The 22,872-nt window shown below is 62.7% G+C and overlaps 3 protein-coding genes across 3 annotated transcripts; 1 reads left to right on the forward strand and 2 right to left on the reverse strand.

The window, feature by feature from the left end:
- Window positions 1-887: 887 nt before the first annotated feature.
- Window positions 888-2,809, reverse strand: LOC142028508 (uncharacterized). The gene is made up of 4 exons (XM_075022329.1): window positions 1,946-2,809; window positions 1,794-1,873; window positions 1,115-1,183; window positions 888-1,024 (listed from the first exon to the last, which is right to left on the reverse strand). Exons 1-4 carry the CDS (start codon window positions 2,762-2,764, stop codon window positions 967-969), a joined length of 1,026 nt encoding a protein of 341 aa, XP_074878430.1. The 5' UTR covers window positions 2,765-2,809; the 3' UTR covers window positions 888-966.
- A 417-nt stretch (window positions 2,810-3,226) lies between these two features.
- On the forward strand, window positions 3,227-6,113 carry LOC142028509 (lutropin subunit beta-like). The gene is made up of 3 exons (XM_075022330.1): window positions 3,227-3,378; window positions 4,664-4,903; window positions 5,856-6,113. The coding sequence occupies exons 1-3, from the start codon at window positions 3,364-3,366 to the stop codon at window positions 6,090-6,092; spliced, it is 492 nt and encodes a 163-aa protein (XP_074878431.1). The 5' UTR covers window positions 3,227-3,363; the 3' UTR covers window positions 6,093-6,113.
- Window positions 6,114-15,448: 9,335 nt separating this feature from the next.
- On the reverse strand, window positions 15,449-22,830 carry LOC142028510 (mediator of RNA polymerase II transcription subunit 25-like; the record flags this gene model as incomplete). Its single annotated transcript, XM_075022331.1, is given in 11 exon segments — window positions 15,449-15,758; window positions 16,799-16,967; window positions 17,391-17,609; window positions 18,343-18,417; window positions 18,508-18,597; window positions 19,712-19,900; window positions 21,739-21,779; window positions 21,782-21,845; window positions 22,143-22,200; window positions 22,309-22,394; window positions 22,690-22,830. Coding segments are annotated over 11 exon segments (1,242 nt in total), but the record flags the coding sequence as incomplete, so codon positions are not given.
- Between the last annotated feature and the right edge of the window lie 42 nt (window positions 22,831-22,872).

Here is a 22,872-nt window from a genome sequence, read left to right on the forward strand (position 1 = left end):
GGGCCACCAAATTGGGGGGGGGGGCTGCAAAGTGCCCCCCACCCCCCCAAAAAAAATCCACTCAAGCCTCTGGCGCCTCGAAGAAGCTTGCAAGCGACCTGGGGGGGGGGGATGAGGTTAAATTGGGGGTGCCCCCCCCGGAATTTTTGGGGGGGGGGGGCTTAAGGGTGATGTGGGGGGGTTGCCCCCCCTCCATTTTTTGGGGGGGGGGCCACTTACTGGAGTAAAGCCCCCGAGAGCTCGTCCACGAGGCTCCTGGAAGGGAAAAGGGGGGGGGGTCTGCGGGGGGAGTGTTTTGGACACCCCCCCGTGGGGATGGGGGGGTAATTTGGGGGGGGGTCTGGGGAGGATTTGGGGGGTCAGGGGGGGTCGTGGAGCCCCCCCATGGGGCTGGGGGAGGGATTTGGGGGGTCCAGGGGGGGCCCAGGAGGGGGATTTGGGGGGGTCTGGGAGGGCTATGGGGTGATTGGGGGGGTCGTGGACCCCCCCCATGGGGCTGGGGGGGAATTGGGGGGGTCTGGGGGGGGCGTATGAGCTGTTGGGGGGGTCTGGGGGGGTCGTGGACCCCCCCATGGGTCTGGGGGGATTTGGGGGGCCTGGGGGGGTCCAGGAGGGTGATTGGGGGGGGTCGTAGATTCCCCCCATGGGGCTGGGGGGGGATTGGGGGGGTCTGGGGGGTTGCAGGAGGGGGATTTGGGGGGGGTCTGGGGGGGGTCTATGGGGTGCTGGGGGGGTGAGGGGGGGTCCTGGACCCCCCCCCATAGGGCTTGGGGGTGTCGGGGGGGGTCTGGGGGGGGAATTGGGGGGTCGGGGGGGTCCTGGACCCCCCCCATAGGGCTGGGGGGGGGATTTGGGGGGGTCTGGGGGGGCTATGGGTGTTAGGGGGGGTTGTCGGGGGGGGCTGGGTATTTTTGGGGGGGGGGCGTTTCGGGGGGGGGGGTCAGGGGGATTTGGGGGGGGGGGGTCTCACCGGCTGGCAGGCGGTGTCACACAGCAGGGGACACAGGTAGCAGAACTGGCAGCCCTGGGGGGGGGGGGGCAAAATATTGAGGGGGGGGCGTTTATAGATGGGGGGGGTCACACGGGGGGGGGGTTCACACGGGGGGGGGGCTACCTGGCAGTGGGCACAGTGGTCACCGGAGTCCCCCTCGGCGCAGGGACAGCGGGTGCAGAGCTGGCAGTGCTGGGGGGGGCACAAAAAAATAAAAAAAAAATAGGGGGGGCACACACTGGGGGGGCACAAAAATAAGTTTGGGGGCACAGAATAGTTTGGGGGGGTGCAGAATAATTGGGGGGGGGCATAAAATAGTTTGGGGGGGTATAAAATGGTTGGGGGGGGCCTAAAATGATTTGGGGGGGTATAAAATAGTTTGGGGGGGCATAAAATAGTTGGGGGGCACAAAAAATAGTGGGGGGGACAAAATAGTTGGGGGGGGCCTAAAATAATTTGGGGGGGTATAAATAGTTGGGGGGGCATAAAATGGTTGGGGGGGCACAAAATAGTTTGGGGGGCATAAAATAGTTGGGGGGGACAAAATAATAGTGGGGGGGCACAAAATAGTTGGGGGGGGCCTAAAATAATTTGGGGGGGTATAAAATAGTTGGGGGGGCATAAAATGGTTGGGGGGGCACAAAATATTTGGGGGGGGCACAAAAAATTTGGGGGGGGGAACAGGGGCTCCCCCAAAGGGGTGACTCTGTCCCCAAGGGTTTTGTGGTGTCCCCCCCCCCAAAAAAAATTGGTTTGGTCTCGGGGGGGGGTCAGGGGTGTGTCGTCCCCCCCCCGCCGGTACCTTGCAGAAGGCGCAATAGCGGCAGATGGAGCCGGGTTGGTATCGCCCTTCGGCCTCGTCCTCCTCCTCCTCCTCGCTCCCTGTAATGGGGGGGGTCACGGTCTGGGGGGGGGGGGGGGCATTCCCCCGCGCCCCCCCCTCGATTGACCAACCTTCGTCTTCCTCGGAGCTGTCTTTGTCATCATCATCATCGTCATCGTTGTCATCGTCATCATCATCATCATCATCATCATCCTCCTCGGAGCTGGCGGGGTCATGGGGGCGGTCGCCATGGCGATGGCCTTCATCATCGTCATGGGGACGGTGGCCTTCATCATCGTCATGGGGATGGTGGCCTTCATCATGATCATGGCGATGGCCTTCATCATCGTCATGGCGACGGTGGCCTTCATCGTCATGGAGACGATGGCCTTCATCGTCATCATGGCGACGGTGGCCTTCATCGTCACGGCGACGCTGCCCTTCACCATCGCCGCGGCGACGGTGGCCTTCATCATCCTCGCCCTGGCGACGGTTGCCGGCGTCTTCCTCACCGCCACGCCGATGATGATGATGATGATGGTGGTGGGCTTCTCGTCGCCATGGTGACGCCGGGCTTCCTCATCCTCCCACTGACGATGATGAAGATGACCCCCATGGGCGTCCCCTTGCCGCCGCTCTTCCTCCTCATGATGATGATGAGGGTGGGCCTCCCCCTGCCGCCGCTCTTCCTCCTCGTCACCGCGATGGTGATGATGATGATGATGACGTTGACGCCAATGTTGCTCGTCCTCGCCGTCGCGCTGATGAGGAGGACGACGGGGGCCTTCCTCACCACTTTCCCCTATCCCGACCCCCCCGGGGGGAGCGGGGCGATGATGATGATGATGAGGAAGATGCTCTTCCTCGCCCCGGACCCCCCCTTCACCCCCGGGGGGGCCCCGGACCACCAGGAGCCCCAAAACCAACCCCAAAAGCCACGACCCCGCCATGACGCCGGCGCCTCTGACCGACGGCTCCAACTGGGCCCCCCCCCCCGCACCCATGGGTGCCCCCCCCTGCTATAAATAGCCCCACTCCGGGGGGGGGGGGAAGCGAAAAAAAATACACCCCCCCCCCCCAAAAAAACCCCCGCCATTTCCACCCCCTCCCAAAAATAAAGTTGATTTATCGCACATTTGGGGCGCAGCCCCCCCAATAGGATTTTTTTAAATTTTTTTTGGGGGGGGGGGGCAGAAATTGGATCCCCTCAGGTTATAAATAGCCTGTGGGGGGGTCACGCGCTGGCCCCGGGGGATTATGGGATAGCCGGATGTCTTTTTTTGGGGTGGGGGGGGGCAGGACTTTAACCCCTCCCCCAACAAGTGGGGGCACGAAGGACATTGGGGGGGGGAAGGTTTTTTTTTGGGGGGGGGGTCACTAAGCAACGGGGGGCTGACGCCTCGGGCCGGCCTTGGGGTGTCGTGTGTCCCCCCCCTCCCCGGGCAGCCTTGGGGTGGGGGGGGGTTGTGGGGGGGATGGAAGCGGGGGGTGGGTGGGGGGGATAAAGGGGGGACCCCCCCCCAGGTAAGAGGTGTTGGGCCGCAGCAGCATGGGGGGTGCGCAGGTGAGTGTGGGGGGGGGTGTTTGGGGGCATGGGGACCCCCCCGCTATGGGGCAGGAAGGGGCTGTGGGGACCCCCAAGCTATGGGGCAGGGTGGCCATGGGGACCCCCAGATATGGGGCAGGTAGGGGCTGTGGGGACCCCCAACTATGGGGCAGGTGGGGGCCATGGAGACCCCCAGATATGGGCAGACAGAGGTTGTGGGGACCCCCAACTATGGGGCAGCTGTGGGGCAGGTGGGGGCCATGGGGACCCCCCAATTATGGGGCAGGTAGGGCTGTGGGGACCCCCAACTATGGGGCAGGTGGGGGCCATGAGGACCCCCAACCATGGGGTAGGGTGACCATGGGGACCCCCAAATATGGGGCAGCTGTGGGGCAAGTGGGGGCCATGGGGACCCCCAACTATGGGGCAGGGTGGTCATGGGGACCCCCAACTATGGGGCAGGGCAGGTGGGGGCCATGGGGACCCCCAGATATGGGGCAGACAGAGGTTGTGGGGACCCCCAACTATGGGGCAGCTGTGGGGCAGGTGGGGGCCATGGGGACCCCCCAATTATGGGGCAGGTAGGGGCTGTGGGGACCCCCAACTATGGGGCAGGTGGGGGCCATGAGGACCCCCAACCATGGGGTAGGGTGACCATGGGGACCCCCAAATATGGGGCAGCTGTGGGGCAAGTGGGGGCCATGGGGACCCCCAACTATGGGGCAGGGTGGTCATGGGGACCCCCAACTATGGGGCAGCTATGGGGCAGGTGGGGGCCATGGGGACCCCCAGATATGGGGCAGACAGAGGTTGTGGGGACCCCCAACTATGGGGCAGCTGTGGGGCAGGTGGGGGCCATGGGGACCCCCAACTATGGGGCAGGGTGACCATGGGGACCCCCCAATTATGGGGCAGGTAGGGGCTGTGGGGACCCCCAACTATGGGGCAGGTGGGGGCCATGAGGACCCCCAACCATGGGGTAGGGTGACCATGGGGACCCCCAAATATGGGGCAGCTGTGGGGCAAGTGGGGGCCATGGGGACCCCCAACTATGGGGCAGCTGTGGGGCAGGTGGGGGCCCCCCAACTATGGGACAGGCAGGGGCTGTGGGGACCCCCAGCTATGGGGCAGGGTGGCCATGGGGACCCCCAACTATGGGGCAGGTGGGGGCGATGGGGACCCCCAACTATGGGGCAGGGTGACCATGGGGACCCCCAACCATGGGGCAGCTATGGGGCAGGCGGGGGCCAGGAGGACCCCCAACCCTGGGTCAGCCCCCCCCCCCCCCCCCCGTTTCCCGCAGGTGCTGTTCCTGGTGACGCTGGTGGGGACCCCCTTGGCCTTGGGGACCCCCGTAGCAGTGGGAGACCCCCTGGTTGGGGAGACCAGCCCCCTGGGGGTGGGGCCCCCCCCGGTTTTGGGGGGGGGTCCCGGCCGCCCCCCGTGTCGCCCCATCAACGTGACGGTGGCCGTGGAGAAGGACGAGTGTCCCCAGTGTCTGGCCGTGACCACCACGGCCTGTGGGGGCTACTGCCGCACCCGGGTGGGGGGGGGACACGTGGGGGGGTGGGGGGCTATGGGGGGGCTGTGGGGACATGGGGGATGTGGGGGGCTATGGGGAGGTGGGGGGCTATGGGGATATTGGGGGGGCTGTGGGGACATGGGGGCTGTGGGGATGTGGGGGGCTATAGGGACATGGGGGGCTATGGGGGGGCAGAGGGGGTGGGGGGGACATGGGGGGGCTATGGGGAGGTGGGGGCCTATGGGGACATGGGGGGACATGGGGGGCTATGGGGAGGTGGGGGGCTATAGGGACATGGGGGGCTATGGGGATTTGGGGGGCTATGGGGACATGGAGGGACATGGGGGCTATGGGGGGTGGGGGGTTATGGAGAGGTGGGGGGCTATGGGGACATGGGGGGCTATGAGGATGTGGGGGGGCTATGGGGATGTGGGGGCTATGGGGAGGTGGGGGAATTTGGGGGGCTATGGGGATGTGGGGGGCTGTGGGGACAGGGGGGACATGGGGGCTATAGGGATGTGGGGGGCTATGGGGAGGTGGGGGGCTATGAGGATGTGGGGGGGCTGTAGGGATGGGGGAGACATGGGGGGGCTATGGGAATGTGGGGGGACATGGGGGCTATGGGGGGCAGAGGGTGTGGGGGGACATGGGGGGACATCGGGGGGCTATGGGGAGGTGGGGGGGCCATGTGGGGTGGGGTGGGGGGGGATATGAGGACTTGGGGGGCATGGGGGGACAGGGGGGCAAATGGGGACATGGGGGGAAATGGGGGGCTCGGGGGGGGGGCACATGGGGGCAGAGGGACCCCCCCTAGTGAGACACAGCAGGTAGATTGGGGGGGGGGGGAGTAGATTTTGGGGGCCAAACCGGGGGGATTTGGGTGCTGGGGGGATATTGGGGTGCTGGGGGGGTATTGGGGTGCTGGGGGGGTACCAGTGTCAGGTGACCCCCCCCCTTTTGCCCCCCCCCCCAGGAGCCGGTGTACCGCAGCCCCCTGGGCGCCCCGTCGCAGGCAGCCTGTACTTATTTGGGGGTGCGCTACGAGCGGTGGGTGCTGGGGGGCTGCCCCCCCGGGATCGACCCCGGCGTCGCCGTCCCGGTGGCTCTCGGTTGCCGCTGCGGTCGTTGCCCCATGGCTACGGCCGACTGCACCGTGGCAGGATTGGGCCCCGCCTTCTGCGGGGCTCCGGGGGGGTTTGGGGGGCAATAAAATCCCAGCGGCGGCTCTGGATGGCGATTCGTGTCTTTAATTGGGGGGGGGGACACACCAGGAAATTTGGGGATCCCCAACTTTGGGGAGATCCTGAGGCGTTCCTGGGGATTTCCGAAATCGGAGACCCCCAACCTTGAAGACCCCCAAATTAGGGACTCCCAACCTTGGAGAACCCCAACCTTGAAGACCCCAAACTTGGGGATCCCAACTGTGGAGACCCCCAACCTTGGAGACCCCAAAATTGGGGACCCTCAACCTTGGAGACCCCAACCTTGAAGACCCCAAACTTGGGGATCCCATCCTTGAAGACCCCCAACCTTGAAGACGCCCAACCTTGGAGACCCCCAACCTTGAGGACCCAAACCTTGGAGACCCTCAACCTTGGGGACCCCGAACCTTGGGGACACCCCAAAACACTCCTGGGGACCCCCAAACTTGTGGACCCCCAAACTTTAGACCCCCAACCTTGGTGTCCCTCAACCTTAAAGACCCCAACCTTGGAGATTCTCAACCTTGGGGACCCCCAACCTTGGGGACACCCTGAAACACTCCTAGGGACCCCCAACCTTGGAGACCCCCAACCATGGAGACCCTCAACCTTGGGGACACCTTGAAACACTCCTGGGGATCCCCAAAATCAGAGACCCCCAACCTTGAAGACCCCAACCTAAGGACCCCAACCTTGGGGACTCCAGACCTTGGAGACCCCCAACCTTGGGGACACCCTGAAACACTCCTGGGGACCCCCAACCTTGGAGACCCTCAACCTTGAAGACCCCCAACCTTGAGGACACCCTGAAACACTCCTGGGGACTCCCAACCTTAGGGACCCCCAACCTTGAAGACCCCCAAACTTGGAGACTCTCAACCTTGAAGACCCCCAACCTTGGAGACCCTCAACCTTGAAGACCCCCAACCTTGAAGACCCCCAACGTTGGAGTCCGCCAACCTTGAAGACTGCAGACTTGGGGATCCCAACCTTGGAGACCCCAAACTTGGGGATCCCACCCTTGAAGACCCGAACTTTGGGGATCTCAACCTTCCCAACCTCCCCCCCCATCATCTACCACCGCAACGTGGGGACCAGAAACGGAGGGACCTTCTGATAAGACTTAGGGTTGGGTTGGATCTTCTCAACCCCGTTAAGACGTTTGGAACCCAACCTCCGCCTGGCCAACGTTGGAGTCCGAGGGCTTGGAGAAGAGGACGGCCAACGGGAAGGTGTCTGCGTCCCGACACCCAGAGGGACAAAGATCGAAACGAAAGCCAAGTCATAAGCCAAAGTGGAAAGATCTCCTTCAGGAGAGGTTTCCACCAAGAATTCCAGCCGAGCCAGACCCCGGGCGCAGCACGACCCACCCAACCGCGCCCACGGGACCTTCACACCACGCTCCTCTTCCTCAGCGCTCAACGGGGCGTCCTCCAAGCCGGTAAAAAAGCTGGGGGGGGGGGCTTGTTAGGGGAGAAAAGAAGCATCTTCCATCCTACTTGGGCTCCTTCTTCTCCTATCTCAGGACGACACAGCGCGAGGTTGGCTTTGCTCAACCATTTATTGAGGGCAGAAGGTTCTGCCTGGCGTTTACGGCAACACAGTCAAGGGTTTTCCAACCCTTCGGGTGATGCCGCGCAAGGCGGGTGGTGCCTCCTCTGGATTTAGGGGGTAGGACCGTCTCAATTCTCCACGACAACTCTAATGATCGACTTCCTAGTGGTGGACATGGTCGCCGTGATCACCACGCCGCCATCGGAGACAACGACGGGCTCCTGGCAGGCACCGATCTTGACTCGGTGGAACGAGGTGGCTTTGCTGATGTCGTCGGGATTGCCGCTATGCATCCTGGTGTAGATGTTCTTCAAGACACCAAGGTGGGCTTTGCAGAAGGAGATCTCCATGGCGAGCTCCATGTCAAAAAAAATGGAGTTCAAGGGGTTGGAGAAGAGGATGGCCAAGGTGAAGGTGTCCGCCTCGTACACCAGGAGCCCCTCGGAACCCCACAAACCGATGGATTTGGTGAATTCGCAACTCCCCGTGACACCCGGTGCGATCCTGGGGCTGGGCGGCGTGACGCTGTCGCCGCTGTAGCAGTAGCTCCTGGAAGGAGAGGAGGGAACGGGATGGGGTCACCACGCGGGCTTGCGAGGGAGGTGGTGCGACCACTGGGAGATGGTCCAGCTGCTGGGAGACGGACCAACCACTGGGAGATGGTCTGACCACTGGGAGATGGAACAACCACTGGGAGATGGTCTAAGCACTGGGAGACAGTCCGACTACCGGGAGACGGTGCGACCACTGGGAGACGGAACAACCACTGGGGGATGGTCCCACCACTGGGAGATGGTCTAAGCACTGGGAGATGGTCCTGCCACTGGGAGATGCACCAAGCACTGGGAGATGGTCCGACCACTGGGAGACGGACCAACCAGTGGGAGATGGTCCCACCACTGGGAGACGGTCTGATCACTGGGAGACAGTCCCACCACTGGGAGATGGTCCCACCGCTGGGTGCTGGTCCAGCTTGGACCTTCTGCCTGAATCCTGGGGGGGGTCTCCCCTCCGGCAAGGGGTCTTCCGCCCCCTCCCCGTCCCATTACCTGGGGTTGCGCAAGGTGATGTTACGGGTTTTGTTGCTGATCTCGATCTTCACCTTCCGGTCCAAGGCTCCCAACAAGGCCATTTCGATCATCTCCGGTGTCTTCTCTGCAGCTCCGGGCACTTCTTGGAGAGTTGGGACTCGATGATCCTTATGGATTCCTTCCGACCTGAGATCTTCTCCGCTTCTCCGGTGGGAAGAAGGAGGTTTCCGAGCAGGTCACTGTCCAGAAAAACCAACTCCCCAGTAACGCCCGTGCAAAGTCCTTCAACTTGATAATCTTTATGGGTCATATCTCCAGAGATTCAAAGTCCTCGCCCAGGGCAGGGTGTGGCTTGTGTCAATCGAAGGCGCTCGATTGGAGGGGAAAACTCCACTTTTTGGGTACCCCCCAAAAATGGCTCTTGCCATCGCAGGAGGAAAACTGCAAGGGAGGAGGACACGCGTGCGTGGACATCAACAAATACACGGGCAGGAGGCGAATATTAATGTCGATATGAGCATTAATGTCGGTATGAACATTAATGTCGGTATGAACATTAACGTCGGTATTTATTGTCTGCTGACCAAGCACCTTCTCTCTGTGGTGTCTCCTGGCACGGGCAGTAGGTTCCTCAAGGTGCTCTGAGATAAATCCGTGCATGGACAAGTGCATGGACAAAACCTCACCTTCCCTCTCTCCCACCCAAATAACGAGTCCGGTGAATCCTGGAAAAGCCACCTGACCCCCCCCAACCATCCTCCTGGTGCCCACAGACGACCAGAGCTCGTGGTGGTGGGAGAAGAGCAAAGCCACCTTTCCAAAATCCTCCATGGTGGGACGATGGAGAAAAATAGGTCCATCGTTGCCAAAAAAATAAATTAAAAAAAAGGAAGTCTTGATGCTCTGCATGCTTCGGGACAACCACAGGATCCCCGCCTGGTCAAGAGAAGGCCACCGGGAAAGTCCCCCTTGCTCGACGGCGGCATCTACGCTCTTGGAAAGCCACACGCAACTCAACGTTGGTCAACGCCCATAAACCTCTCCTAGATTTGCTGCTTCTCCTTCGATATTTGGGCAACGCTGGGCATTTCACCCACCGGGAATGGGGACCTAATGGGAATCTGCGGCGGTTTGGGGCTTCCAGGTCATCGAATGATCCATCCGAGGAGCGTCGGCGGTGGTGGAGCGATCCCAGTGCTCCCCCAACGGTTGGCAAGATCCGTCCAACTTGACGTTGACCGCTTCCACTCATGGAATGGGTTGGGTTGATCTTTGAACGTCCATCTAGTGCAACCCCAGCCCTGCCATGGGCAGGGACATCTTCCAGGGGACGAGGTTGCTCCTTTGACCTCCTTTACGAGGATCTCCAGGCTTTCCGGAGGTGGCACGGCACCTCCGTGGGGCCGGGAAGAGAATCTCGGAGCTCTGGAGACGCTTGTTTAGCAAAACTTTAGAGACCCTCAACCTTGGGGACACCTTGAAACACTCCTGGGGATCCCCAAAATCAGAGATCCCCAACCTTGAAGACCCCAACCTAAGGATCCCAACCTTGGGGACCCCAGACCTTGGAGACCCCCGACTTAGGGACCCCAATCTTGGGGACCCCCAACCTTGGGGACACCCTGAAACAGTCCTGGGGACCCCCAACCTTGAAGACCCCAATCTTGGGTACCCTCAACCTTGGGGATCCTCAACTTTGGGGACACCTTGAAACACTCCTGGAGGTCCCCAAAATCAGAGACCCCCAACCTTGAAGACCCCAACCTAAGGACCCCAACATTGGGGACCCCAGACCTTGGAGACCCCCGACTTAGGGATCCCGATCTTGGGGACCCCCAATCTTGGAGACCCTCAACCTTAGGGTCTCCCAACCTTGGGGACAACCTGAAACACTCCTGGGGACCCCCAAGCTTGTAGACCCCCAACCTTGAAGACCCCAACCTTGGAGACCCTCAACCTTGGGGACCCCAACCTTGGGGACACCCTGAAACAGTCCTCGGGACCCCCAGCCTTGAAGACCCCCAACCTTGGAGACCCCCGACCTTAGAGACCCCCAACCTTGGGGTCACCCTGAAACACTCCTGGGGACCCCCAACCTTGGAGACCCCCCAACCTTGAAGACCCAAACCTTGGAGACCCTCAACCTTGGGGACCCCAACCTTGGGGACACCCTGAAACAGTCCTCGGGACCCCCAGCCTTGAAGACCCCCAAACTTGGAGACCCAAATCTTGGAGACCCTCAACCTTGGGGACCCCCAACCTTGGGGACACCCTGAAACAGTCCTGGGGACCCCCAACCTTAGAGACGCCCAACCTTGAAGACCCCCAACCTTGAAGACCCCAACCTTGGGGATCCCAACCTTGAAGACCCCCAACCTTGGAGACCTCCAACCTTGGGGATCCCAACCTTGGCGACCCCCAACCTTGAAGACCCCAACCTTGGGGATCCCAACCTTGGAGACCTCAAACTTGGGGATCCCAACCTTGAAGACCCCCAACCTTGAAGACCCCCAACCTTGAAGACCCCCAACCTTGAAGACCCCAACCTTGGGGATCCCAGCCTCGGAGACCCCAGCCAGCGGCTCCCAAGGGTGGGAGAGGACAAATCTGGTGGCTCTTCCCAGCAGGAAGATCCACCAACGGTCCCAGCCGACCCCCCAGATGTTGGAGAAGGACCAAGGGGGGGAAGAGGAAGGTTGTGGTTGGCTGTCGCGTCACCCACCCCATGGCCAGAGTTCGGTCAAAAAGGGCGTCAGGTTGTTGGCCGAGGGTGATGGAGACATTGCTCCGCCCCGTCCAACCTCTCAGCTGCATCAAAACCAAAAGATGCTCCATCTTCAGCCAACCACCAAAAACAAAGGCTTTGATTTGTGTTTCGGAGTCCCTCCCACCCTTCTTCTCCACAAAACCCAGAAGACCTCATCCTCCCGCAGCTGAACCCCAACCCCAGTGACCCCCCCATCATCCACCACCGCAACGTGGGGACCAGAAACGGAGGGACCTTCTGATAGGACGTAGGGTTGGGTTGGATCTTCTCAACCCCGTTAAGACGTTTGGAACCCAACCTCCGCCTGGCCAACGTTGGAGTCCGAGGGCTTGGAGAAGAGGACGGCCAACGGGAAGGTGTCTGCGTCCCGACACCCAGAGGGACAAAGATCGAAATGAAACCAAAGTCGTAAGCTGAAGTGGAAAGATCTCCTTCAGGAGAGGTTTCCACCAAGAATTCCAGCCGAGCCAGACCCCGGGCGCAGCACGACCCACCCAACCGCGCCCACGGGACCTTCACACCACCTTCCTCTTCCTCAGCGCTCAACGGGGCGTCCTCCAAGCCGGTAAAAAAGCTGGGGGGGGCTTGTTAGGGGAGAAAAGAAGCATCTTCCATCCTACTTGGGCTCCTTCTTCTCCTAGCTCAGGACGACACAGCACGAGGTTGGCTTTGCTCAACCATTTATTGAGGGCAGAAGGTTCTGCCTGGCGTTTACGGCAACACAGTCAAGGGTTTTCCAACCCTTCGGGTGATGCCGCCCAAGGCGGGTGGTGCCTCCTCTGGATTTAGGGGGTAGGACTCTCTCGATTCTCCACGTCAACTTTAATGAGCGACTGCTTAGCGTTGGACATGGTCGCCGTGATCACCACGCCGCCGTCGGAGACGACGACGGGCTCCTGGCAGGCACCGAGCTTGACTCGGTGGAACGAGGTGGTTTTGCCGGTGTCGTCGGGATTGCCGCTATACATCCTGCGGTAGGTGAACTCCAAGTTGCTAAGGTGGGCTTTGCGGAAGGAGATCTCCATGGCGAGCTCCATGTCAAAAATAGTGTAGTTGAAGGGGTTGGAGAAGAGGATGGCCAAGGTGAAGGTGTCCGCCTCGTACACCAGGACCCCCACACAACCTCGGAAAAGGTTGCTGGAGTTGGTGAATTCGCAACTCCCCGTGACACCCGGTGCGATCCTGGGGCTGGGCGGCGTGACGCTGTTGCCGCTGGAGCAGTAGCTCCTGGAAGGAGAGGAGGGAACGGGATGGGGTCACCACGCGGGCTTGCGAGGGAGGTGGTGCGACCACTGGGAGATGGTCCAGCTGCTGGGAGACGATCCCACCACTGGGAGATGGTCTGACCACTGGGAGATGGAACAACCACTGGGAGATGGTCTAAGCACTGGGAGACAGTCTGACTACTGGGAGACGGTGCGCCCACTGGGAGACGGAACAACCACCTGAAGACGGTCCCACCACTGGGAGATGGTCCCACCCCTGGGAGATGGTCCCACCACTGGGAGACGGTCTGACCACTGGGAGACAGTCCCACCACTGGGAGATGGTCCCACCGCTGGGTGCTGGTCCAGCTTGGACCTTCTGCCTGAATCCTGGGGGGGGTCTCCCCTCCGGCAAGGGGTCTTCCGCCCCCTCCCCGTCCCATTACCTGGGGTTGTGCAAGGTGATGTCATGGGTTTTGTTGCTGATCTCGATCATCACGCTCCGCTCCAAGGGTCCGGACTGGACCATCCTGCTCATCTCTGGTGTCTTCTCCGCAGCTCCGGGCACTTCTTGGAGAGTTGGGACTCGATGATCCTTATGGATTCCTTCCGACCTGAGATCTTCTCCGCTTCTCCGGTGGGAAGAAGGAGGTTTCCGAGCAGGTCACTGTCCAGAAAAACCAACTCCCCGGTAACGCCCGTGCAAAGTCCTTCAACTTGATAATCTTTATGGGTCATATCTCCAGAGATTCAAAGTCCTCGCCCAGGGCAGGGTGTGGCTTGTGTCAATCGAAGGCGCTCGATTGGAGGGGAAAACTCCACTTTTTGGGTACCCCCCAAAAATGGCTCTTGCCATCGCGGGAGGAAAACTGCAAGGGAGGAGGACACGCGTGCGTGGACATCAACAAATACACGGGCAGGAGGCGAATATTAATGTCGATATGAGCATTAATGTCGGTATGAACATTAATGTCGGTATGAACATTAACGTCGGTATTTATTGTCTGCTGACCAAGCACCTTCTCTCTGCTGTGTCTCCTGGCACGGGCAGTAGGTTCCTCAAGGTGCTCTGAGATAAATCCGTGAGCGTTGGGTCATCGCGGTTCTACTTGACGTTCAGCCTTGGCCAGGTCCTTCACCATCCCAAAGGAGATATCCCTGGGGAATTTGGGGGGGGGTGGGAAGGAGACAACCCCTCCCTTTGGAAAGCTCAGGCATCTCCAGGTGCCTCCATGATGCTGTAAGAGCCATCTCTGTCCCTGAGGTAGAGCCAGGGCACAAGTCTGAGGTCTGGTTTTGAGGTCCAAGCTTGGAGACGCTGAGCACGTGGACAAAACCTCACCTTCCCTCTCTCCCACCCAAATAACGAGTCCGGTGAATCCTGGAAAAGCCACCTGACCCCCCCCAACCATCCTTCTGGTGCCCACAGACGACCAGAGCTCGTGGTGGTGGGAGAAGAGCAAAGCCACCTCTCCAAAATCCTCCATGGTGGGACGATGGAGAAAAATAGGTCCATCGTTGCCAAAAAAAAACAAATTAAAAAAAGGAAGTCTTGATGCTCTGCATGCTTCGGGAGAACCACAGGATCCCCGCCTGGTCAAGAGAAGGCCACCGGGAAAGTCGCCCTCGCTCGACGGCGGCATCTACGCTCTTGGAAAGCCACACGCAACTCAACGTTGGTCAACGCCCATAAACCTCTCCTAGATTTGCTGCTTCTCCTTCGATATTTGGGCAACGCCGGGCGTTTCACCCACCGGGAATGGGGACCTAATGGGAATCTGTGGCGGTTTGGGCTTCCAGGTCATCGAATGATCCATCCGAGGAGCGTCGGCGGTGGTGGAGCGATCCCAGTGCTCCCCCAACAGTTGGCAAGATCCGTCCAACTTGACGTTGACCGCTTCCACTCATGGAATGGGTTGGGTTGATCTTTGAACGTCCATCTAGTGCAACCCCAGCCCTGCCATGGGCAGGGACATCTTCCAGGGGACGAGGTTGCTCCTTTGACCTTTACGAGGATCTCCAGGCTTTCCGGAGGTGGCACGGCACCTCCGTGGGGCCGGGAAGAGAATCCCGGAGCTCTGGAGACGCTCGTTTGGCAATACAGGCTCAATGCCACCTTCCGCTAAACCTTCATGTGGTCCTGAGAGGTCCCCAACCAGATCCAAGGGTCCTTCCCAGATCCAAGGATCCCTCCTGGATCCACAGGTCCTTCCCGGATCCAAGGCTCCCTCCCGGATCCAATATTCCTCCCCAGATCCAAGGTTCCCTCCCAGATCCAAGGTTCATTCCTGGATCCCAGGTTCTGTCCCAGATCCAAGGTTCATTCCTGGATCCAAGGTTCCTTTCCAGATTCTTTCCCAGATCCCAGGTTCCTTCCCAGATTCTTTCCCAGATCCCAGATCCCCTCCCAGATCCCATATTCCATCCCAGATCCAAGGCTCCTTCCTGGATCCAAGGTTCCTTCCCAGATTCTTTCCCAGATCCCAGATTCTCTCCCAGATCCAAGGTTCATTCCTGGATCCCAGATTCTCTCCCAGACCCAAGGTTCCTTCCTGGATCCCAGGTTCTTTCCCAGATCTCAGGCTCCTTCCCAGATCCAAGATTCCCCCATGGATCCCAGGTTCCCCCTCACATCCCAGTCTCCCTCCCAGATCCAAGGCTCCTTCCCGGATCCAAGTTTCCTTCCTGGATCCCAAATTCCCTCTCAGATCCCAGATTCCTTCCCGGATCCCAGATTCCTTCCCAGATCCCAGATTATTTCCCGGATCCCAGATTCCTTCCCGGATTCCTTCCCGGATCCCAGATTATTTCCCAGATCCCAGATTCTCTCCCAGGTCGGGAAACCATTTATTGAGTGCAAAAAATCCCATTGTCAAGAGAAAAGAAGGGAACACCAAAAAAAGGGGGGGGGGGGCTGTGAGCTGGGAAGGGTCCCAGCGGCCAGGACCCCCCCGTGGGGGTGTCTCGGGGTGGGGGGGGGTCCCCGTGGGGGGGTCCCGGGCCCCCCCTAGATGAGATCCATGAGGATGTCCTCCTCCATCACGCTGGGCGCCTGGACCGGCTGCAGCCCCGGCTGGGGGACGGGACCCCGGGGGCCGGGGGGCAACAGCATCTGACCTGGGGGGGGGGGGAGCATGGGGAGAGGGGTCAGGGGGGGCTGGGAGGAGGTTTAGGGGGGGTCCTGAAAGGGGCTGGGGGTCCCCTGGGTTCTCAGGGGTAGGTTTGGGGGTCCCCAGGCTTCCCAAGGGCAGGTTTGGGGGGGTCCTGAAAGGGGCTGGGGGGCCCCTGGGTTCCCACAGGCAGGTCTGGGGGGGTCCTGATAGGGTCTGGGGGTCCCCAGGGGCAGGTTTGGGGGGGTCCTGGCAGGGTCTGGGGGTCCCCAGGGCTCTCACGGGCAGGTTTGGGGGGGTCGTGGCAGGATCTGGGGGTCCCCAGGATTCCCACAGGCAGGTCTGGGGGGGTCCTGAAAGGGTCTGGGGGTTCTCAGGGCTCCCAGGGGCAGGTCTGGGGGGGTCCTGGCAGGATCTGGGGGTCCCCAGGGGCAGTTGGGGGTCCCTGGGGCAGTTTGGGGGTCCCAAGAGTAGTTAAGGGGGGGCCCTGGGGCAGTTAAGGGGATCTCGGAGGAGGTTTAGGGGGTCCCAGGGCAGTTGGAGGGTCCTGGGGGCAGTTAGGGGACCCCTGGGGCAGTTGGGGGGACCCCAGGGGCAGTTGGGAAGGTATTTGGGGCAGTTAAGGGGGTATTGGGGGGGTCCCAGGGGCAATTAGGGGACCCCTGGGGCAATTTGGGGGTCCTGGGGCAGTTGGGGGGTCCTGGGGGCAGTTAAGGGGGGGCCTGGGGCAGTTGGGAAGGTATTTGGGGCAGTTAAGGGGGTATTGAGGGGGTCCCAGGGGCAATTAGGGGACCCCTGGGGCAATTAGGGGGTCCTGGGGGCAGGTGGGGGGACCCCAGGGGCAGTTGGGGGGGGTCCTGGGGGAGGTTAAAAGGGGGGGGGCAGTTGGGGCAGTTAAGGGGGGGGCCCTGGGGCAGTTAGGATGGTATTTGGGGCAGTTAAGGGGGTATGGGGGGGATCCCGGGGGCAATTAGTGGGTCCCGGGGGCAATTAGTGGACCCCCTGGGGCAATTTGGGGGTCCCGGGGGCAGTTTCGGGGTGACTCACCTGGGAGGGGGGCGCGGGGGGGTCCCAGTTGCCCCGGCCAGGCTTGCCCCGGGGGGGGGTGCAGGAGGGGTAACTGCCCCTGCCCCAGAGCTTGGTGGGGCAGGAGGGGCTGCGCCGGGGGCTGCAGGTGGTGGAGGGGCTGCGCCGGGGGGGGGACACCCCCCTGGGGCTGGGGGGGGAAAAAGGGGGGGGTGTCAGGGGGGGCCCCCCCTCAATGTTGGCAAAAATGGGGGGCTGCCCCCCCCACCCCGGCCACCGCTGGGGCTATTGCCCCCCCCCCGGGCTGTTATTGCCCTCCTTGTTTCAAGGGGGGGGGGGGGGTATTGCCCCCCCCCTAAATTCCTTAAATCCAGGATTTGCCCCCCCCCAAGTGTTCAGAGCCCCCCCAAATAGTATTGGGGGGGGGTCTCAAAGCCCCCCCCCATCAATAGGAGCAGTTCCCCCCCCAAAGCAACCAGCCATTAATGGGGGTGTCGCTGCCCCCCCCAAAATCATTGGGGGGGGGCAACACTTGACACCCCCACCCCCCCAATTTTGAGGGGGGGTCCCTTTTTTTTTATTGGGGGGGGGGGGGTGTCCCCCCGTTACTCACCGGCTGCTGACTCAGCAGGAGGCTGCGGAGTTGGGGGTTGGCGCCGGGATTTTGGGGGCGCAGCAGGGCCCCCCCGGCCTGGTTGGTTTGGGGGGGGCCGGTTTGGGGGGGTCCCGGAGCTGGGGGCGCCGGGGGGGGCGCAGGAGCAGCGGGGGGGGCCGGGGGGGGCTGCGCTTGTTGTTGGCTGGCAGCTGCCTGCTGCTGGGCTCGGAGCTGTAACTGGGGGGGGGGGCACGAAAAATAGGGGTGTTGGGGGGCTGGACACCCCCAAGTTTGATCTAAAAGACTAAAGGTGCCCCCCCCCAAATGACCCCAGCCCCCCCTCAAGCACAGGGTACCCCCAAATTCCCCCCCCCGGCTCTCAGGGGCCCCCAAATATCTCAGCCCCCCCCCAATAACGTAGGGTACCCCCAAAAAACCCAGGGTGCCCCCCAAATCCCATCCTGGTTCTCAGGGACACCCCCCAAATAAGTCAGGGCCCCCCCAAATCCTACTCTGGGCTTCAGGGTCCCCCCCAAATAACCCAGGGTGCCCCCAAATAACACAGGGTGCCCCCCCAAATACCTTGTTGGTCCTCAAGCCCCCCCCTCAAATAACTCAAGGTCCCCCCCAAAAAACCCAGAGTGCCCCCCAAATCCCATCCTGGTTCTCAGGGGCCCCCCCAAATAACCCAGGGTGCCCCCAAATCCCCCAGGGTTCCCCCCCAAATCCCTTCCCGGTTCTCAGGACCCCCCCCCAAATAAGTCAGGGCCCCCCCAATATCCTTTTGGTCCACAGGCCCCCCCCTTCAAATAACCCAGGGTCCCCCCCAAATGCCCTCCTGGTCCTCAAAGTCCCCCCCAATCCCCCCAAAATCCACCCCCAGCTCCAGGAGATCCCCTCAAAATAGCCCCAAGACCCCCCCCCCAGCCCCAGGAGTGCCCCCCCCCAAAAAAATCCCCCCCCCCCAGACCAGGCTCTGCTGCCGCTGCTGCTCTTCCATGATGCCGACTGTGGCCATGCCCGGGCTCACCTGCTGCCCCGTCATCTTTTGGGGGGGGGGCACAGGGATGAGCTGGGGGGGCCCCAAAGGCACCCCCAGACCCCCCCTCACCCCAAATTGTCCCCCCCCCCTTACCTGCGGCTGCACCCCCGAAGTCACGGGGAGGGTCCCCGGTTGCTTGGGTAGGAAAGAGGGGGCACCGGGCACGGGGGCTGAGCCCCCCAACTGTGGGGAGAGAAGGAATTTGGGGGGGGGGGCAGCACTCCCTACCCCAAGGGGGATTGGGGGGGGCACTTGGGGGGAAGAAAAGACCACCCTGGGGGAGCTGGGGGCAGAAAAGACCACCCTGGGGGGGCTGGGGGCAGAAAAGACCACCCTGGGGGGGGCTGGGGGCACTTGGGGGGCAGAAAAGACCAACCTGGGGGGGGTGGGGGGCACTTGGGGGGCAGAAAAGACCACCCTGGGGGGGGCTGGGGGCAGAAAAGACCACCCCGGGGGGGGCTGGGGGCAGTTGGGGGGCAGAAAAGACCCTTTATAAGGATGTTTGGGGGGGCCCTGGGGGCTGGTAGGGGGAAATGGGGGGGCCCTGGGTGCCCCACGGGGGTTCTGTGGGTGGTCTGGGTGGGTGGGGGGGTCATTGGGTGGCCTGAGGTGGGGGGGTTAGGGAGCCGTGGGTGCCCCCGTGGGGGCTGGGGGTGCCTGGGGAGGGTCTGGGGGTGCCCTGGGAATGGGGGGGGTGGTCTGTGATTGCCCCAAAGTGGGGAGATGGGGAACTGTGGGTGCCCCGGGGGGGCTGTGGGTGCCCTGTGGGGGGTGTGGGTGCTCCCATGGGGGCTGTGGGTGGCCCGGGGAGGGTCTGTGGGTGCCTGGGGAGGGTCTGTGGGTGCCCCGCAGGGGCTGTGGGTGCCCTGGGGAGGGTCTGTGGGTGCCCCGTGGCTGCTGTGGGTGCCCCAGAGTGTCTGTGGGTGCCCCGTGGGTGCTGTGGGTGCCCTAGGAATGGGGGGGGTGGTCTGTGGTTGCCCCAAAGTGGGGAGATGGGGAACTGTGGGTGCCCCGGGGGGGCTGTGGGTGCCCTGTGGGGGGTGTGGGTGCTCCCATGGGGGCTGTGGGTGGCCTGGGGAGGGTCTGTGGGTGCCCTGCGGGGGCTGTGGGTGCCCTGGGGAGGGTCTGTGGGTGCCCTGCGGGGGCTGTGGGTCCCCTGTGGGGGCTGTGGGTGCCCTGGGGAGGGTCTGTGGGTGCCCTGTGGGTGCTGTGGGTGCCCCGTGGGTGCTGCGGGTGCCCCCGTGGGTGCTGTGGGTGCCCCCGTGGGTGTGGGTGGGTGGGTGGGGGGGGTCCTCACGCTGCGCTGCTGCTCGATCTTCTGCTGCTGGACCTGCTTGTGGTTGGTGATGACCTGGCGGATGCCGTTGACGAAGCCGCTCTGGTCGTAGGGGATGAGCCCCATGAAGATTTTCTTCTTAGAGGAGTAGAGCAGCATCAGGACGCGAACCTCGCAGGGCGCCGTGTGCGGGAAGTGCACGCAGCCCGCCTGGGGACACGGGGACACGCGTGAGGGACACGGACACGCAGCGCGCGTGGGGACGCGGGGACAGGGACACGGACACGCAGCACACCTGGGGACGCGGGGACGCGGGTGAGGGATGGGGACACGGACACGGACACACAGCACACGTGGGGACATGGGTGAGGGACAGGGACACGGACACACAGCACGTGTGGGGACAGGGACACAGACACGCAGCACGCGTGGGGACATGGGGACAGGGACATGGACACACAGCACACCTGGGGACGCGGGGACACAGGTGAGGGATGGGGACACAGACACGCAACACGCGTGGGGACATGGGGACATGGGTGAGGGACGGGGACACGGACACGCAGCACGCGTGGGGACGCGGGGACAGGGACACGGACACACAGCACACGTGGGGACATGGGTGAGGGACAGGGACACGGACACGCAGCACGCGTGGGGACGCGGGGACATGGGTGAGGGATGGGGACATGGACACGCAACACGCGTGGGGACATGGGGACATGGGTGAGGGACGGGGACACGGACACGCAACACGCATGGGGACATGGGGACATGGGTGAGGGATGGGGACACGGACACACAGCACACGTGGGGACATGGGTGAGGGACAGGGACACGGACACGCAGCACGCATGGGGATGTGGGGACACGGACACGGACACACAGCACACGTGGGGACATGGGTGAGGGACCGGGACACGGACACGCAGCACGCGTGGGGACGTGGGGACAGGGACACGGACACACAGCACACCTGGGGACGCGGGGACACGGGTGAGGGATGGGGACACGGACACGCAACACGCGTGGGGACATGGGGACATGGGTGAGGGATGGGGACATGGACACACAACACGCGTGGGGACATGGACACACAACACGCGTGGGGACATGGGGACAGGGACATGGACACACAGCACACGTGGGGACACGGGTGAGGGATGGGGACACGGACACGCAACACGCATGGGGACATGGGGACATGGGGACATGGGTGAGGGACGGGGACATGGACACACAACACGCGTGGGGACATGGGGACAGGGACACAGACACACAGCACACGTGGGGACACAGGTGAGGGATGGGGACACAGACACACAACACACGTGGGGACAGGGACACGGACACACAGCACGTCTGCGGACACGGGTGAGGGATGGGGACACAGACACGCAACATGTCTGGGGACGCGGGGACAGGGGTGAGGGATGGGGACACGGACACCCAACACACGTGGGGACATGGGGACAGGGACACGGACACGCACCACGTCTGGGGATACGGGGACAGGGACACGGACACGCAGCCTGCCTGGGGACACGGGGACATGGGTGAGGGATGGGGACACGGACACACAGCACACGTGGGGACATGGGTGAGGGATGGAGACACGGACACACAACACGTGTGGAGATGTGGGGACAGGGACACGGACACGCAGCCCGCCTGGGGACATGGGGAGAGGGACACAGACACGGACACGCAGCACATCTGGGGACAGGGACACGGACACGCAGCCCGCCTGGGGACGCGGGGACACGGGTGAGGGACGGGGACACGGACACGCAACACGCGTGGGGACGCGGGTGAGGGACGGGGAGTTTTGGGGGGTCCCCAGTGGTTTCGGGGTCCCCGGGGGGTCCCGACGGAGCCGCTGCCTGCGGCTGGGGGATGCTGGTGACCAAGGAGGAACAAAGAGGAAGGGGGTGGGGGGCTGTAAGGGGACCTGGGGGGTGGGGTGGGTGTGACAGGAGAATTTTGGGGGTCCCCAAGGCGTTGGGGGGTCCCCAGGGAGTTTTGGGGGGGTCCCGGGGGGTCCTTACGAAGCCGTTGCCCATGATGCGGTAAAGCCCCTTGAGCGACTCAGGTCCTTGTTGGTGAAGTGGAACTGGACCATGCGGGAGTTTCGGAAGAGGGGTCCCAGCGTGGTCTGGGGGGGGGGATACACACAGTGGGGGGGGTCAGGGACACCCCCAAACCCCCCAGGGCTCAGGGACCCAAAGCCTTCTGGGGGGGGAGTCAAGGACCCCCCCAAATCTACTTGGGGGGGTGGATCAAGGAAACCCCCAAACCCATCTAAGGGGTCCCAAACATTTTTTGAGAAGATCAAAGCCCCCCCCCAATGAATACGGGGACCCCAAAATCTCTTCAGCCCCACTGGGAGGGGGGGGGACAAGGACACCCCAAAATTGGGGTCAGGACCCCCCCCCCCAAAAAAACCCCTCACCAGGAGCTGCTGCGGGATCAGCTGCATGATCAGCTTCTGTGGCCACTGGTCTGTTTTCCTGGGGGGAAAAAAGGGGGTGACCCTGGGGGTCCCCATGACCCCCCCCTCCCAGACCCTTCTGGCCCCCCCCCAGACCCTTCTGCCCCCCCCAGACCCCCCCACTCACAAATTTTCCCCGGCGTTGACGTAGACCTGACACGGCAGCGACCGAGTCAGCTTCATGCTGGAATCCACCGAGGCCGGCTTGGGTTTCTGCAGGGGGGGGGGCACAGAAAATTTAGGGGGGGGGGGGGCACAGAAGAATTTAGGGGGGTCACAGAGGAATTTGGGGGGGGGGCACGGAGGAATTTAGGAGCGGGGTGCACCCCAACACCCCCCAGGGTGCCCTCAGAGAGCCCCAACCCTCCCTTGAGCATCCACAGACCCCCCCCCCCCCAATCCTTCTCCTGGGGGTCCGCCCCCCCCCAGCACCCTTGGGACCCCCCCCCCAGCACCCCAGACCCCCCCCAGCACCCTTGGGACCCCCCCCCCCTTTCCCAATTCTCACCTCTTGCCACTCCAGCACCCCGCTCCACGCCAGCACCTTGTTGCTCACCGACTGTTGGGTCCCGGGAGGGGGGCGGCCCCCAGGGGGGGGGCAGCGGGTTGGGGGGTGACGCTGCTGGGGGGGCCCCCGCTTGGCTGGGGGGGGGGGACACAACACACACACGACATCACGACCCGCCTGTGC

Source organism: Buteo buteo, unplaced genomic scaffold (assembly GCF_964188355.1).
Source record: "Buteo buteo unplaced genomic scaffold, bButBut1.hap1.1 HAP1_SCAFFOLD_515, whole genome shotgun sequence".
In the NCBI taxonomy this organism is placed as follows: Eukaryota; Metazoa; Chordata; class Aves; order Accipitriformes; family Accipitridae; genus Buteo; species Buteo buteo.